This window comes from Aspergillus costaricaensis, assembly GCF_003184835.1.
Source record: "Aspergillus costaricaensis CBS 115574 unplaced genomic scaffold BO79scaffold_31, whole genome shotgun sequence".
Taxonomy (NCBI): Eukaryota; Fungi; Ascomycota; class Eurotiomycetes; order Eurotiales; family Aspergillaceae; genus Aspergillus; species Aspergillus costaricensis.
The window spans coordinates 232,764-245,941 of NW_020291831.1; the positions used below are offsets into that span (position 1 = coordinate 232,764).

General features: G+C 48.6%; 5 protein-coding genes and 5 non-coding genes across 10 annotated transcripts; 9 read left to right on the plus strand and 1 right to left on the minus strand.

Annotated features, from left to right (window-relative positions):
- Positions 1-139: 139 nt before the first annotated feature.
- BO79DRAFT_155731 (Con-6 family protein) lies at positions 140-547 on the plus strand (the record flags this gene model as incomplete). Its single annotated transcript, XM_025678796.1, has 3 exons — positions 140-186; positions 243-395; positions 457-547. 3 exons carry the CDS (start codon positions 140-142, stop codon positions 545-547), a joined length of 291 nt encoding a protein of 96 aa, XP_025536352.1.
- Positions 548-850: 303 nt separating this feature from the next.
- On the minus strand, positions 851-2,215 carry BO79DRAFT_273198 (glycerol-3-phosphate dehydrogenase family protein; the record flags this gene model as incomplete). The annotated part of the gene is made up of 3 exons (XM_025687488.1): positions 851-927; positions 984-2,095; positions 2,163-2,215. The coding sequence occupies 3 exons, from the start codon at positions 2,213-2,215 to the stop codon at positions 851-853; spliced, it is 1,242 nt and encodes a 413-aa protein (XP_025536353.1).
- A 1,631-nt stretch (positions 2,216-3,846) lies between these two features.
- On the plus strand, positions 3,847-5,296 carry BO79DRAFT_155821 (uncharacterized protein; the record flags this gene model as incomplete). The annotated part of the gene is made up of 2 exons (XM_025678799.1): positions 3,847-4,028; positions 4,225-5,296. The coding sequence occupies 2 exons, from the start codon at positions 3,847-3,849 to the stop codon at positions 5,294-5,296; spliced, it is 1,254 nt and encodes a 417-aa protein (XP_025536354.1).
- Positions 5,297-5,766: 470 nt separating this feature from the next.
- BO79DRAFT_t192 lies at positions 5,767-5,855 on the plus strand. The gene has a single exon. It is a non-coding gene; the product is annotated as a tRNA-Tyr (tRNA).
- An 83-nt stretch (positions 5,856-5,938) lies between these two features.
- On the plus strand, positions 5,939-6,026 carry BO79DRAFT_t193. Its single transcript has one exon. It is a non-coding gene; the product is annotated as a tRNA-Tyr (tRNA).
- Positions 6,027-6,118: 92 nt separating this feature from the next.
- On the plus strand, positions 6,119-6,205 carry BO79DRAFT_t194. The gene has a single exon. It is a non-coding gene; the product is annotated as a tRNA-Tyr (tRNA).
- A 589-nt stretch (positions 6,206-6,794) lies between these two features.
- Positions 6,795-6,882, plus strand: BO79DRAFT_t195. Its single transcript has one exon. It is a non-coding gene; the product is annotated as a tRNA-Tyr (tRNA).
- A 510-nt stretch (positions 6,883-7,392) lies between these two features.
- Positions 7,393-7,482, plus strand: BO79DRAFT_t196. Its single transcript has one exon. It is a non-coding gene; the product is annotated as a tRNA-Tyr (tRNA).
- Positions 7,483-8,528: 1,046 nt separating this feature from the next.
- Positions 8,529-11,147, plus strand: BO79DRAFT_210828 (OPT family oligopeptide transporter). The gene has a single exon (XM_025682895.1). The coding sequence runs from the start codon at positions 8,575-8,577 to the stop codon at positions 10,972-10,974; it is 2,400 nt and encodes a 799-aa protein (XP_025536355.1). The 5' UTR covers positions 8,529-8,574; the 3' UTR covers positions 10,975-11,147.
- Positions 11,148-11,557: 410 nt separating this feature from the next.
- BO79DRAFT_273207 (uncharacterized protein) lies at positions 11,558-13,070 on the plus strand (the record flags this gene model as incomplete). Its single annotated transcript, XM_025687489.1, has 7 exons — positions 11,558-11,749; positions 11,813-11,832; positions 11,895-11,928; positions 12,006-12,079; positions 12,151-12,530; positions 12,606-12,701; positions 12,759-13,070. The coding sequence occupies exons 1-7, from the start codon at positions 11,572-11,574 to the stop codon at positions 13,066-13,068; spliced, it is 1,092 nt and encodes a 363-aa protein (XP_025536356.1). The 5' UTR covers positions 11,558-11,571.
- Between the last annotated feature and the right edge of the window lie 108 nt (positions 13,071-13,178).

The window sequence follows — 13,178 nt, forward strand, 5'->3', positions numbered from 1 at the left end:
GCTTTCGAATCAGACATCTGGTATATAGGTAATGGCATGAAGCAGATCTGTTCAGGTCTATTGGATACTTTTCATACAACGTACCAAGCTCAGTGGCTCTGTCATCATTCATAATATATATTTACATACTCTGACTACTATGTCCTCCACCGAAGACAGACTCAACGCTCTGCGTGGCTATAAGGCGTGAGTGTTCCTTCAAACTTTTACAGGCTAGATTCAATTAACCCGATTGCAAACAGTACCCTAAATAATCCTAATACCTCCGACGAGGCGAAGCAGAATGCTCAGGCCATGATCGAGCAACTCGGCGGAGATCAGCCCCGGGAGGAACTCTACAACCTCCGCGGTGACGCTACTAAGGACCCTAACCGCGTGGCTGGTGGCTTAAAGGCGTGAGTTGGATACATTTCCTCATATTTAATTGGAATGGAATACTGATCATCTCTTCAATAGAGCTCAAAGCAACCCTGGAGTCTCGCAACAGGGAAAGAAGGCAGCGGGCCAGAAACTGGGACAGCTTTCGGGTGAAGCTCCTGAAGAGTAAATGCATTTATTGAGAACCATTTCTGAGTTATGGAATTGTGCACTGTAGGCATTTGATTGAATACGGGCGCTGTGCCTTTACTACTTATTACAAAGTAGGGATATAGAATGTCAAGTCATGTGAGGGCAGGTCGCGATGGACCTTCACTCATCTTATTCACCCCAGGGCAGCAATATTGCGGGCTACAGGATACTTTGGATGAAAACAATTCTTAATTCATCTGTTGACTAGCATTTATTAGTCTAGCAACGTGTCATGTCTCATTATCTAGGTTCGGAAACTATTGAACGGGATCGCGCACCCTCAGGCGCTCTTCTTTTTCTTCTTCCCATCTAGCAGTGCCGGGAGGTCATCAACAGTAGACTTTCCTTCAAGGATATCTGACATACCGTTAGTACGAGCTGGTGAGGAAGCTAAAATCGAAGGGAATGCTTACCGTGAACCGCAACAAACAACGGAAATTCCTTGAGCTGGTCGTGCTTCGAGAGAAATTCATAAACAGCGTAAGCCGTCGAAGTCCCCTGCAACTTCTGGCCGTTGAGCTCCTTCTGTTCGATTTCATTGACGCTGACCCCCTGCTCGACTGCATGACAGGCTGACCGGAAGTTCCGCCCACCGCTACACGAGGAAATCACATCCGCTAGACCCGCGCTCTCCTCAGTAAAGGTCCTCTCATCCACAGACTTGGGAAACCACGTCCGACCAAACTTAATCATCTCCAGGATACCGACACGCATGATTGCTGCCTTGGCATTTTCTCCCCAGCCTTTTCCTGCAACAAACCCCGATGCTAAAGCTACAATGTTTTTCAATGCACCTCCTAGAGCCACCCCGGCAACGTCGCGAACGTGATTAACATGGAAATATGGGCGGGCAAACAGAGTCTCCCACAGCTCGGCATCGACAGGAGGGAGATCTTTTGGCACCGGGTGTAGCTTGACATGCGTGGGTTTGGTCTTATGTTGCCGCTGCTCATCAATCTTGATCAAGTTATCCTTCGGCGACCCATTACGCTCATTCGCATCCATCGGAGGGGTGTCGTAACCGATGGTCGTCTCACAAAACTTCTCCGCGGCTACCTCTGGAGCGATGTTGGCGCCGGACAAGGCACCGCAGTAGATACCGAGTCGCTCCATGATGAGTTCGGAGTGGAGAGTCACGGTTCCGTCTGACACATCGACGCCCTTGATACAAGAGATACCTCTCGCATAGGGGAGATGGTGCCCGACAACACCATCGAGGGTCTTGCCGATAAACTGATGGGGGAGGTTGAAGATGAGTAAGGTAGCATCCTTGACGGCCGACTTGATGTCTGGGTCGGCTACGACGTTATCAGGGAGGGCAACATCCGGCAGATACTTGACATTCTCGTGGACCTCGTTGATGACCTCGGTCAATTTGCGCTTCTGGCCGCCTAGTTTCTTGTGGTGCTTGGAGGATTCCGGGACCTCGATCTCCTCCTCAAACACCCACATGCGCACCTCCGGTTCGAAAAGGTCGGGATGCTCTTTGGTGTTTTCCGCAACAATCTTGGAGATAGTGGATCCCCTAGATTACCATGGTGTTAGCCAAATGCGCGACAGCGGCAAGGAAGAGAATCAGAGATGGTGCATACCAGTTACCGGAACCGACCACGGCCACCTTGTGCTTCCGTGTATGCTCAGGCATCTTCAAGCGTGTGAGATTGATGCAATTAACTAGGAAAGAAAAGTGTGCGATCGTAAATCAACATTGAAGACCGTCGAGGTGCCATTTGATCAGTTAGTTATAATAGCTGGCGCGAGAGAATTCTGACGGTCCGGGACTCTGATGTGAGAAGGACGTCATCGCCCTGTTCACAGCGAATTCATGCCCTGCATTCCCTCCCTAGTACTTACTCCCTTTTCTCCCCAATCAAGATGACTGACGGGCCTGACAGCTTGGATCCATCAATAAAGGTAACCGGGCACTGTCAGGCCCTGGCCCAATTCTCTGCCTCTGCTGTCACTGGCTTAAATGATCGCTGTACATATATCCATGGTTTGCCACGGATGCCTCCGACCGTACCGAAACCACCGCCATGAGGTCATCCCGTTTCCTGTTGTGCTTGGGTAATGAATGATCATCAAATCACCTACTTACGAATACAGAATACAACCTTAGATAAACGGCAATTGGCGGCTGAAGCCAATGTCAGATCAGGCGTTTCACGCTATGCGGGTCGGTCGCGCGGTGCAGCTGCCCGCGATGGCACCGTAACCGGATTTAACCTGGAAAGGACCGATCAATAGCGGCTGCCAAAACAATGATCGCTAGCAATAACTGCATGGAAGACCATAGTAAATCATGCGTTGATACAGCTCTACTGCATTCTTAGTAGGAAATCAGTTACCCTTTTCTTTTACCCTCACCTTTGCCCTCACTCTGTCAACTATCTGTCATACTATTCATCATCTACTAGTACTGTGTAGTCAATATACTATTCTTTCAATTCAAGACGCAGGGGTTGGATGTATGTATTTGATCTATCTGAATCTTAAGATTTTGGTTGTCGGTCGGTGTCAGGTAATGACTGGCTAGAGTGAATGTCTCAACATATCCTGTAAGCTAATTTTATTACTGAGTTGGCTAGGCCGGGGCTCCCTTGTTCGACAAACATACAGTCCCGAAATTCAAAGCTTCATTATTGAGTATGCATGCTAACTATCATTCGTACCACAGATCTGAATTGTCTGGTAGTGGCGATGGTCGAGGTACGTAATGTGACAAGTACTTCTTTGCAACTTGGTCCTCACCTCTCTTGCTAGCAGGCTAGCGAGCTTTTGGAGGCCTTCAAGAAAGAGAATTTGGATTGCTACCGCCTACACACTGCGCTAGTTGACCAACTTCTACCCTTCCTCGCCGACACATTCGAACTCGGCATCAATCCAAACCTTTTACCCGATCGGGCCGAGAACGAGACCATTGAGCAAGAACGTTTACGTTGCTTTGTTCTGGAACGTTTACTCGATGAATTGGCTCGGGACATAGATGAGGATGTGTATGAGGCAGATATTATATCTGCGGTGGACTATCCATTCGTTATTAGGATATTCTATTGGTATCTCAACAAGATTCCGCGCTCGCTGTCATATCATGATAAACTTAGCAGTGCCACTTCACGGGTTCAGGCGAGTGTCAAGAGGCGTCATCAATATGATGAGTACTTGAAGACGCTGCTGGGGAGCCAACGCGAAGTGATACAGAGGCGAATTTCTCATGGCAACCAGAAAAAGGCAACTAACCAGCAAACAAGCACCGTCTTTGAGAGGGAATTGAGTATGCCTGATACACTTCGGGGCACTTCACGTTCGCACCATCCTGGGAAAACTAGACAGGTGAAGCAGTCGGACTTCAAGCAACTCATTGAGACCCCTCTTGTTCTTGAGGATCGTGGCCCTATAGATTCAACATATCTACTACGCCATTTGGTTCAAGTCGTTGGTGAAAAGTTCGGTGATCGGTATGAAATACTCCAAACATGCGATTGGGTAAACCTGAAGAAAATGCTTGAATCGGGATTAAATGATCATGTGAAACGAATAGGCGAGTCTGGGAGATTTGATGTAGACAGGTATGCTATTGACTCTCTCTTCTCTCGTCTTTTTTTTCCCTTTCTAGGCTTCGCGTCGTACTAAAGTAATATCAAATCTATACAGCCTGCGCTCTATTGGCGGTATGCCAGAGAATTCAGATAACCCTGGTGTATATCTGAACATTCTCTGGAGTGCATCGAATCATCAAAGGATGTGGCTTTATGTGGGCCAATCCAGCAAGCTTTCTGAGCGCATCGCGAACCATAATGATCCTTGGTATCGGCGTACGCATGCGAGCCTTCACTACCATGTCTGGGATTCCGTCAAGGATATTGAGTCTACATTCGTCACCCTAGTCGAGCTGAAGTCAAGTACAACCAATGCAGATGCTTGTCTGCTTAACATTCAGGAAATGTGGATGGCTTGTATCTTTCAGACGCTTACCGCCAAGCACTTAGACGAATACCTTCCTCTGGGTGTCTGTAGAATGTGGTCCACTCGCCACTTGAACGTCGTTCCCCCAATCTGGCAAGGGTTTACCGGAAATGACTCCGCTCCTGCCGAGGCATGCGGTGGAAGGGAAGCATTCCAGAATTTGCTTCTATCGCCAGATCCTGAGATCCGCAGGTGGGCAAAAGCTGTAAGGGATTCATTTAATGACCTTCGAAACTCTCCTGATCCCATCCTTCGGTACTACTACTCCGACATCATGGCCCGAAATAGAAAGTTGGCAGAAAAGGCTGTTGAGATGAGAAAAATGAAGGAGTTACAAAATGTTCTCACAAATGGGTCACAGAAGACGGTTTCGGGGTACGATGATGATCGGAGCGCTCAGACTTTGGTTTGCAGTGATTTTTGCTTCATTATCTCCCGATCTCTCAAACTGGGACTTCGGGTGGGCGACCAGGTGCAATTACGGTTTCATCTCACTGAAGCACCGACCCAGTTCGCCTATGCCAATAAGGCTCTACCAACGGACCCTGCAAGCCGACTGGTCGTTTCTATCGAGGGAATCGGAAAGAATGGCTCTTTTCATGTCTGTTTATCAAGTCGGGGAGAGCGTATAGTGAGAAAGATGAATAGCCTTATGGACGCTTTGGAAGGGTACACACTGGAGGAATCAAAATCATTCAGTCGCCGATGGTACGTACAGAGGAGGACTGGGACCTCTGTGAGAGACATAATTTATACCTGATAAAATACTGCAGGCTACGGGTATCATGGTGTGTTGGAGTAGCTCCTCTACGTGGGATTATTTCGATCTGCTAGAGATATCCGTGAATATACTACAGCAGATAGCAGACATTCCACGTAGACCAGGTGATCGAGTACTAACGATACCCATCAATAACAGACAGCGTTCCAATTTGTTCCCACGTTGTAGAGTGGTATTTATATATATATTATTCAAGTGATTGTGGTGACAGTAATTCTAGTACCGAGCAGTCCTTTCACCGGATAGACAAAGCGATAGGCATATTCCGCTTAAGCAGATTCATGATGTTACAATTATGGCAAGTACATTTTCAGTCTGCCCTTGAAACACAGCATATCCCTTTCGTAGTTTTGTGTCTAGAACTGGAAGTACAACTAGTCACTACCGAGTTCCTGTAGGTACACGATTTAGAATATGTAGTCAAAACTTTGGCTGCTTCGTCATCACAACCCCCGATGGTCTAGTTGGTTATGGCGTTCGGCTGTAATGGATAATTATTGTAACCGAAAAATCACCAGTTCGATTCTGGTTCGGGGGATATGAGATCTTTTTTCTTGCCTTGCCAGTCATGTGTTGCATGGCATTTATAAATACAAAACATGAGGACATAAAACCAACAAGCCCCCGATGGTCTAGTTGGTTATGGCGTTCGGCTGTAATGGATATTATTGTAACCGAAAAATCACCAGTTCGATTCTGGTTCGGGGGAGCAAATCTTTTTTGTACCTGGTACGACAGCCTACTTAGCTCTACCATTCACCACGCGATAAACAAAAAGCCAGCCAACACAATTATAATAAGCCCCCGATGGTCTAGTTGGTTATGGCGTTCGGCTGTAATGGCATCATTGTTACCGAAAAATCACCAGTTCGATTCTGGTTCGGGGGATATCTAAGTTTTTGCTTGACGTGTATCCACATTTACTATTAGTAGGGTGCTGCAAAGGCGAACAGTGCTGTTGATTGGTCACAAATCACTGTGAAGCCCAAGGTTCAGCATGTGTGCCGTAGATCGAACCGGATATCCCACTTGCGCTGGTGGTATATGCGATTACCTGCATGACTGCCGATATCAAGGGGCGATTGCTCAGTGCTATTTTCACCCCCCGTTGCTCGTCAAGGACTGGCCTCCATTCGTGTTTGACAATTCGGGTGGCCATATCTATGGACTCTCCATTCTATCCGGTTGCCCGTAATTCAAAACTTCGGAAATCTGCTGTTTCGAGCTTCAGCTACTGCAACGAAGCATCTTGATCGCCTCGTGGTGTTATGAAAACACAGGAACTAGTTAGCCAGTGTCAACTAATCAGTCCTCCCTTTTATACGTATTTGTTGAAATACAGCAGGTTTATTTACCCTTTTATATTAGCCAAAAAATGGCTTGCCGGCTTGCTGGCTCGCAGCCGACCTAGCGGGCTGAGGTGGTAAGTATAATCTTGTCTGATAGATGCATAATTGCTGACTGATGACAACAAGAACCCCCGATGGTCTAGTTGGTTATGGCGTTCGGCTGTAATGGAAGTTATTGTAACCGAAAAATCACCAGTTCGATTCTGGTTCGGGGGACTCTTCTTATATCCTTTTCCTTTTTTTACCACTTTGGTGACTTCTCTCACATAGCGTATAACAGATTTTGCGAGGGCGAAACTCAAATGATTGCAATGAATCCAGGCCACTGTATTGCCATAAACCTTTATGATTGCGATCCTGAATCCTTTTGTCGTTTTTTTGTAAGATGAATGGAATGAAATATCCTTTGCGCCGGCGTCATCCCGAGCCGTAGTTGGCCCGTACGAATTTTACTTCAAACCTAAACTATAATTCTAGAGCGCGTGACTTGTACATTCTATGTGTCAGATGACCAAAAATGTAGCCCATTTCGTTGTGTGTGTGCGTTAGACTGTTGGTGAAAAACCTTGTGGCCATAGCTATACATAAAGTCTATTGTACAGTATGATTCTACGCTGGTCTACTTCCAGCCACGAAATGCAATTGCTCTATATTTCCGATAAAAAATTTGTATATTTACACACTGCTGAAACATAAGGGCCAGGTCTCAGCGGCCAGTCCAACGATCCCCCGATGGTCTAGTTGGTTATGGCGTTCGGCTGTAATAGGAATTTCATTGTAACCGAAAAATCACCAGTTCGATTCTGGTTCGGGGGAATCAAATGCGTCTATTTTTGTTTTTCTTCTTCTGGTCAAAAGCCCAAAGAACAGGTCGTCTCAACCCGCGCCTAGTCTGCAAATACGAAGCTGTATCGAGGCATGTTTTTTTATGTGGACATTCAGTCTCCAATATAAATTAATCAAAGCAGTTTCTTTATTATCGCATAGTAGCAGTCGATAATTTTAGACGAGGATTTGTTTTCATTCTTGAACCATTCTTTATATGATCCAAATTCAATCTTAGTATTCTCTCAGCTTATCTTTCTTGAAACTTCCAAATTCATGAATTATTCAGAGGGTGATAAACCTGCCTGGTTATCTGTTGCCTCAAGCCATTATCGCCCCATCTCGGTCAAATCTCACTCTGATTTTGTTATCCACGCGAATTCTTGCTCATCGATTTCTCTTATCTAAGCTTAACCGGATTAAGCACCCCATTGGGGCACGACCGGCCTGAGGGGCGGCCCAGCTGAAACCCTGATAGGCCACCATCTTCACTCCTCGGTCAGCCCTCCGCGGTATTCAAGCCCAATTCTACTAGCCTACTTCTTCCACCTTCCTCTGTAACGTGTGAAATTTCTTCTTGGGCCTCGGACCCATGGATGGCCCAGGGGCCGGTCGCTGGCTAAAGAGGTTGAAATGGCGTCTGTCGAATCACGGCGTGTCTGCGGACAAGCTGTGGGCGGGGATCTAAGGGCGTATCACGAATGAGAAGGATTCGATAACGCAATTTTGGCATCCACTTTGGCTTCATACCACTGCTATTCCTCTCCCACCATTTTCATTTTCTCAACCACGATGGTCAGCCCTAGCTCGTGCCACCTGCACAATTCGCACTTTCTAGCCATTCGGCGTTAAGCCGACCGACTTGGCAGCTGGGGTGTGTGAAAATGCTGCGGTGCTGCTGCTCGATTGCGCCATCGCCCCCTTACCTGATGCGGAGAAGGGCGAGGAGTCACTCGATCATGGAAACTTTTCTATAACTGCGGGCTGCCTCACCCCTCTCTGCATTGGAACGAACTGCTTGGGCATGCGTCTTTTCACCTCATCCGCCTCTGCGCGCTAGATCTCAGCCTCCGGCTCTTCACCATGGGCCTATCCACGATCTTTCGACGGAAGCGAGATGATGCGGCGCCTTCTGATGCCGGTGATGTATCGCCCGTCGCCACCACCACGGGCTACCGGGAGGACCAGACGTCCGACTCCGTCTCCAAAGCGGCGTCCGTGAAGGAACAGCCCGTGGATGATTTGGAGAAGAGTCAGAAGACCGAAGAGCCCAATGTGGTCGAAACCGCAGCCGAAGAAGACCCCGAGATCGCCGCGCTGCCCCTCGAGGTGCGCCAGTTGGTCAGTCTTACTGATGACCCAACCCTGTACACCATTACCTTTCGATACTTCGTTCTCTGTGTGATATTCGTCGTACCCGGTGCCTTCTTGTCCATGATGAGCCACTTCCGTACCACCGAAGCCCCATACTCCGTTTTCTTCGTGCAGATCGCGTGCCACTATGCGGGTCACTTTCTGGCGCGGGTCCTCCCAGCCTGGGTGATCCGCGTACCCTTTACCCGCTGGTCCTTTAGCCTCAACCCGGGCCCGTGGAGCATCAAGGAACATGTTCTGGTCACCTTGACGGCGGCATCCGGAGCTACCTATAACCTGGGATATACCCCGATCGCAATGGCAGAGCTCTACTACGGCGAGAGAGTCAATCCTGCTGTGGCTATTTTCTTCATGTTTGCGATTGTCTGGATCGGGTATGCTTTCGCAGCACTGGCCCGCCAGCTTCTGCTATATGACCCCAACTTCATCTGGCCCCAGGCCCTCATGCAGACTACGTTGTTCGAAACGTTCCGGAAACAGGATGTTTCATCCCCCCTCGCGCGGCGGCAGATGAAGGTTTTCTTCCTCTGCTTCCTGGGAATGACCCTATGGCAGTTCTTGCCCGAATACGTCTTTCCGTTCACATCTTCCCTCGCCTTCTTGTGCTGGGTCGCACCGCATAACGCTGTGGCCAACTTCCTGGGATCTGGGTTGGGAGGTATGGGACTGCTGAATTTGTCCCTCGACTGGTCGAACATCAACTGGAACGGTTCTTCGATCCTTCTTACCCCGTGGTGGACGCAGGTTGTTTTGTTCCTGGCCTTCGTTTTCAATTGTTGGGTCTTACTCCCAGCCGCGAAATGGGGAAACCTTGGGTCTTACAAGCACGGCCTTATGTCTAATTCTCTGCTGACAGTGAACGGAACGACCTACCCTACCCTCAAGGTAGTTACCTCCGACTATCAACTGAACGAGACCGCCTACGCGGAGTATGGTGACATGTACATGGGTCTTCAGAACCTCTGGGCGACCTTCTTCGACTATGCGAAAGTGACCGCAGCAATTACGTGGATCTTAACCTTCGGCTTCGTCCAGATCCGAAACAATCTGATGAAAGTTATTCGGTCGCGGCAGAAAGCGTCGCAGCAGAAGGGTCAAAGCATCAACCACCAGTATCATGATCGTCTCAATGTTCTCCAGCGAACCTACAAGGAAATTCCCCTCTGGTGGTACGTCGCGCTTTTCATGGCTGGCTTTATAGCTCTGATCGTGACGATTGCCTGTGGCTATCTGTGGATCCCGATCTGGACATTGTTTGTGGCGCTGGCGAGCGCCGCCGTGTTGGTGGTCCCCTTTGGCTTTCTGTATGCCATTTCGAACTATCAACTGGCAGTCGGGTCCTTTAATGAGTTGGTGTATGGCTACATGGTCGAAACCCCTGCTGGAAAAAGCCATCGGCACCCCTGCGGACCGTCTACGTACGGATCGATTGCCGGCGATGCCTGGTACCGCGCGCAGTATATGCTGCAAGACCAGAAGATCGGTCACTACATGCATATCCCGCCACGCACGGTCTTTTTCTCTCAAATCTTTGGCACTATCCTCGGTATTCCAGTGAACTACGCCGTGATCCGATGGGTCCTCAACACGAAAGGAGATTACCTGTCGGGCAAGAAGACGGATCCGCTGAACCAATGGTCTGGTCAGTCTTTGAAATCCTCCAATACTCTGGGTGTCCAGTATGCAGTTCTCGGACCCAGCCGACTGTTCAAGGAGCAAGAGATGAAGCCTCTACCCTGGGCGTTCCTGGTAGGCGCGGTGCTGCCCCCGATCCTGTACATTATGCATCGCACTCTACCGCGCTGGCTGCGCATTGATCTGTGGAACGTTAGCATCTTCTTCTCCGGTTTGTCGGTCTTCTACGGTAATATCAGTACGGGTTACACATCGGCAATTATTGGCGGATATGTTGTCATGTACTGGGCCTACCGGTATCGGTTTGAGGTATGGAAACGCTACAGCTACATGGTGGCCGCTGCTTTCGATGCGGGTTTCAACCTGAATATGCTGTTGATCTTCTTGTTCTTTGGCTCGGGAAAGCAAATTTCCATGCCCAACTGGTGGGGTAACAACTCTGACTCGGTGGAACGGTGCTTTGCCTTGGATTGATTCTATGATCTACATTAACAAAAGGCCCTTCTATGCGGCTTCTAGCGTTCAGGCCACCTTCAACTGACGAGGGTGGCTTTTCTGTATCTAATATGTACATGAACGGGGTTGTGGAATCGTTCTAGACCGATTCCCGAACCTTATGATAGACGAAATGCAGTAATGATATCCCCACTTTGTTTTTGGTCCGTGGTAATAGTCTTCTACTTGTTCGACGTACTTGCCCTTGGGCACAGGATTCGGGTGGCGTATATTAACTACCCGAGGGTTGAAAGTTACTGGAGGATGCACAGACCCCGGAATATGAAGGATTCTCATCGCATCGAGCAGATGGACGAGCATCTGCGGTGGTTCCCGACACGATCGGTCGATGCTCGTTGCCGCAGATACTGGATGATGATGCCGTGGCTGAAACTCTACTGACACTCAGCCACCGAGACGGGAGGAATCGAGGGATACTCGACTCTTCTCCAGTTACTTAAACGCGACCGGGCTTCAGTTCTCGCCATCTGTCAATTTGCGTTAGAATCGACATGATAGAACAATAATAATGCCCCTTCTTCAGGGAAACCTGCCGCTGCTTGTCGGCTCTTCAATATGGACCTGCTGGGAAGAGCTGCTGGTGATGACGCTCTCCGGGGGACTTTGTCGCACCCATGGTTACGCACCACCAATCAGATCCTGGCCGGGATTTGGATTTCCCTCTGCATAGTCTTACTCGTCATGCGAATATACACCAAGATCCACATCATGCGAAAGTTCTGGTGGGATGATGGTACGTTTTCTATGCTTATATGGTGTAAAGATTTGAGTGGTTGGTGGCTAATACAGCCTGCAGTCTGCTTAATTCTCGCTTGGGTATTGTGTAGCAGCGATGACCTTGTCTTAGTCCTTGCACTCACATGTCTCTGATATCACAGATCTTTTCCATTGGCACGCAATCTGTCATTCTCTGTATGTTTATGCAGATTCGTCTGGTTTTAGTTGCTGAACTCCAGCGCACACAGAAACTAACCGCCCTCTCCATGTAGACGGTTACACTTATGGAGGCTATGGAGTCCATATCGAGTACCTGTCTCCCGCGGTTCTCGAAATCTACGTGAAAGTCCGTCCTTCGATCTTGCTTCTTGCTCGTCTTCTATCCTGCTGTGGTCTCGTCGCTGAGCCATTAACCAGACTCTCCTTTCTGCCGCCATCATCTACGTCCCTGCCCTAGCTGCGGCCAAATTCGCTCTGCTGATGCTCTACTATCGCCTGTTGCACATGATTCGCATCTGGAGAAACATCATTTTCCTCGTTACCTTCATCATTGCCGGCTACACGATCGCCCTCACCTTGGGTCTCATCTTCCCTTGCCAACCCATCGCCAAAAACTGGGACTTGACCATCACTACCGGCCACTGCGTTAACCGCGTCGGATTTTATCTCGCTACGGCCATTACTAACACCGTTAGCGATATCATATTGATTCTAATCCCTATCCCAGTCATAGTCAAGCTGAAACTTCCATTGATTCAGAAGCTTGGGGTCGGCTGTATGTTTGGGATTGGTTGCTTGTAGGTGATCCTTCTTATTTCAATCCCATAATATCCCCTCCATGCTTGACTAAACTATAACTCACTACCCCACAGAACTATAATCACCAGCATAATCCGGCTGGTGACTCTAATGCCGCTGGTAACGTCCGATGACCAGTCATACGAGATTGCTCTAGCCGTCATCTTCATGTGCGTACAGACTACGCTATACCAATACTGGACGGATCTTGTTGACACAATCTACAGCATCATCGAAGCCAACTTCATCATTATCTGCCCCTGCCTTCCCTATCTGAAACAGTTCCTGCGCTTCCATGCGCCTTGCTGGATTGGTGACTCCGGCAGCAACAGCAGTCAGTCGCGACCGTCGGCCTCTTCCAATTCTAACTCTACTCCGTCGAGTAATAGACGCAAACCGGGGTTGAGCGTGTTGCAGGATGATATTGAACAGGCGCTAAGTCCACCGATGGAAGCGCATTGTGCCTGTATGGTGGGTGCACGACAGGGGAGTTCTACTAGTGATGAGTCAAGAGAGCTGATTGGGGAGCGGAAGTAGTGCGTCTGTTAATACGTTTTATGTTTGCATGTTATACTTGCACCTAGTATATATGCTTTGTGTGATTTAGCAATTAGATGGACTGTACATATATAAGAAGTCATATTGTG

Excerpts from the sequence above, each read along its gene's own strand:
- BO79DRAFT_210828 (XM_025682895.1), top strand. The coding sequence starts at position 8,575 with ATGGGCCTATCCACGATCTTTCGACGGAAGCGAGATGATGCGGCGCCT.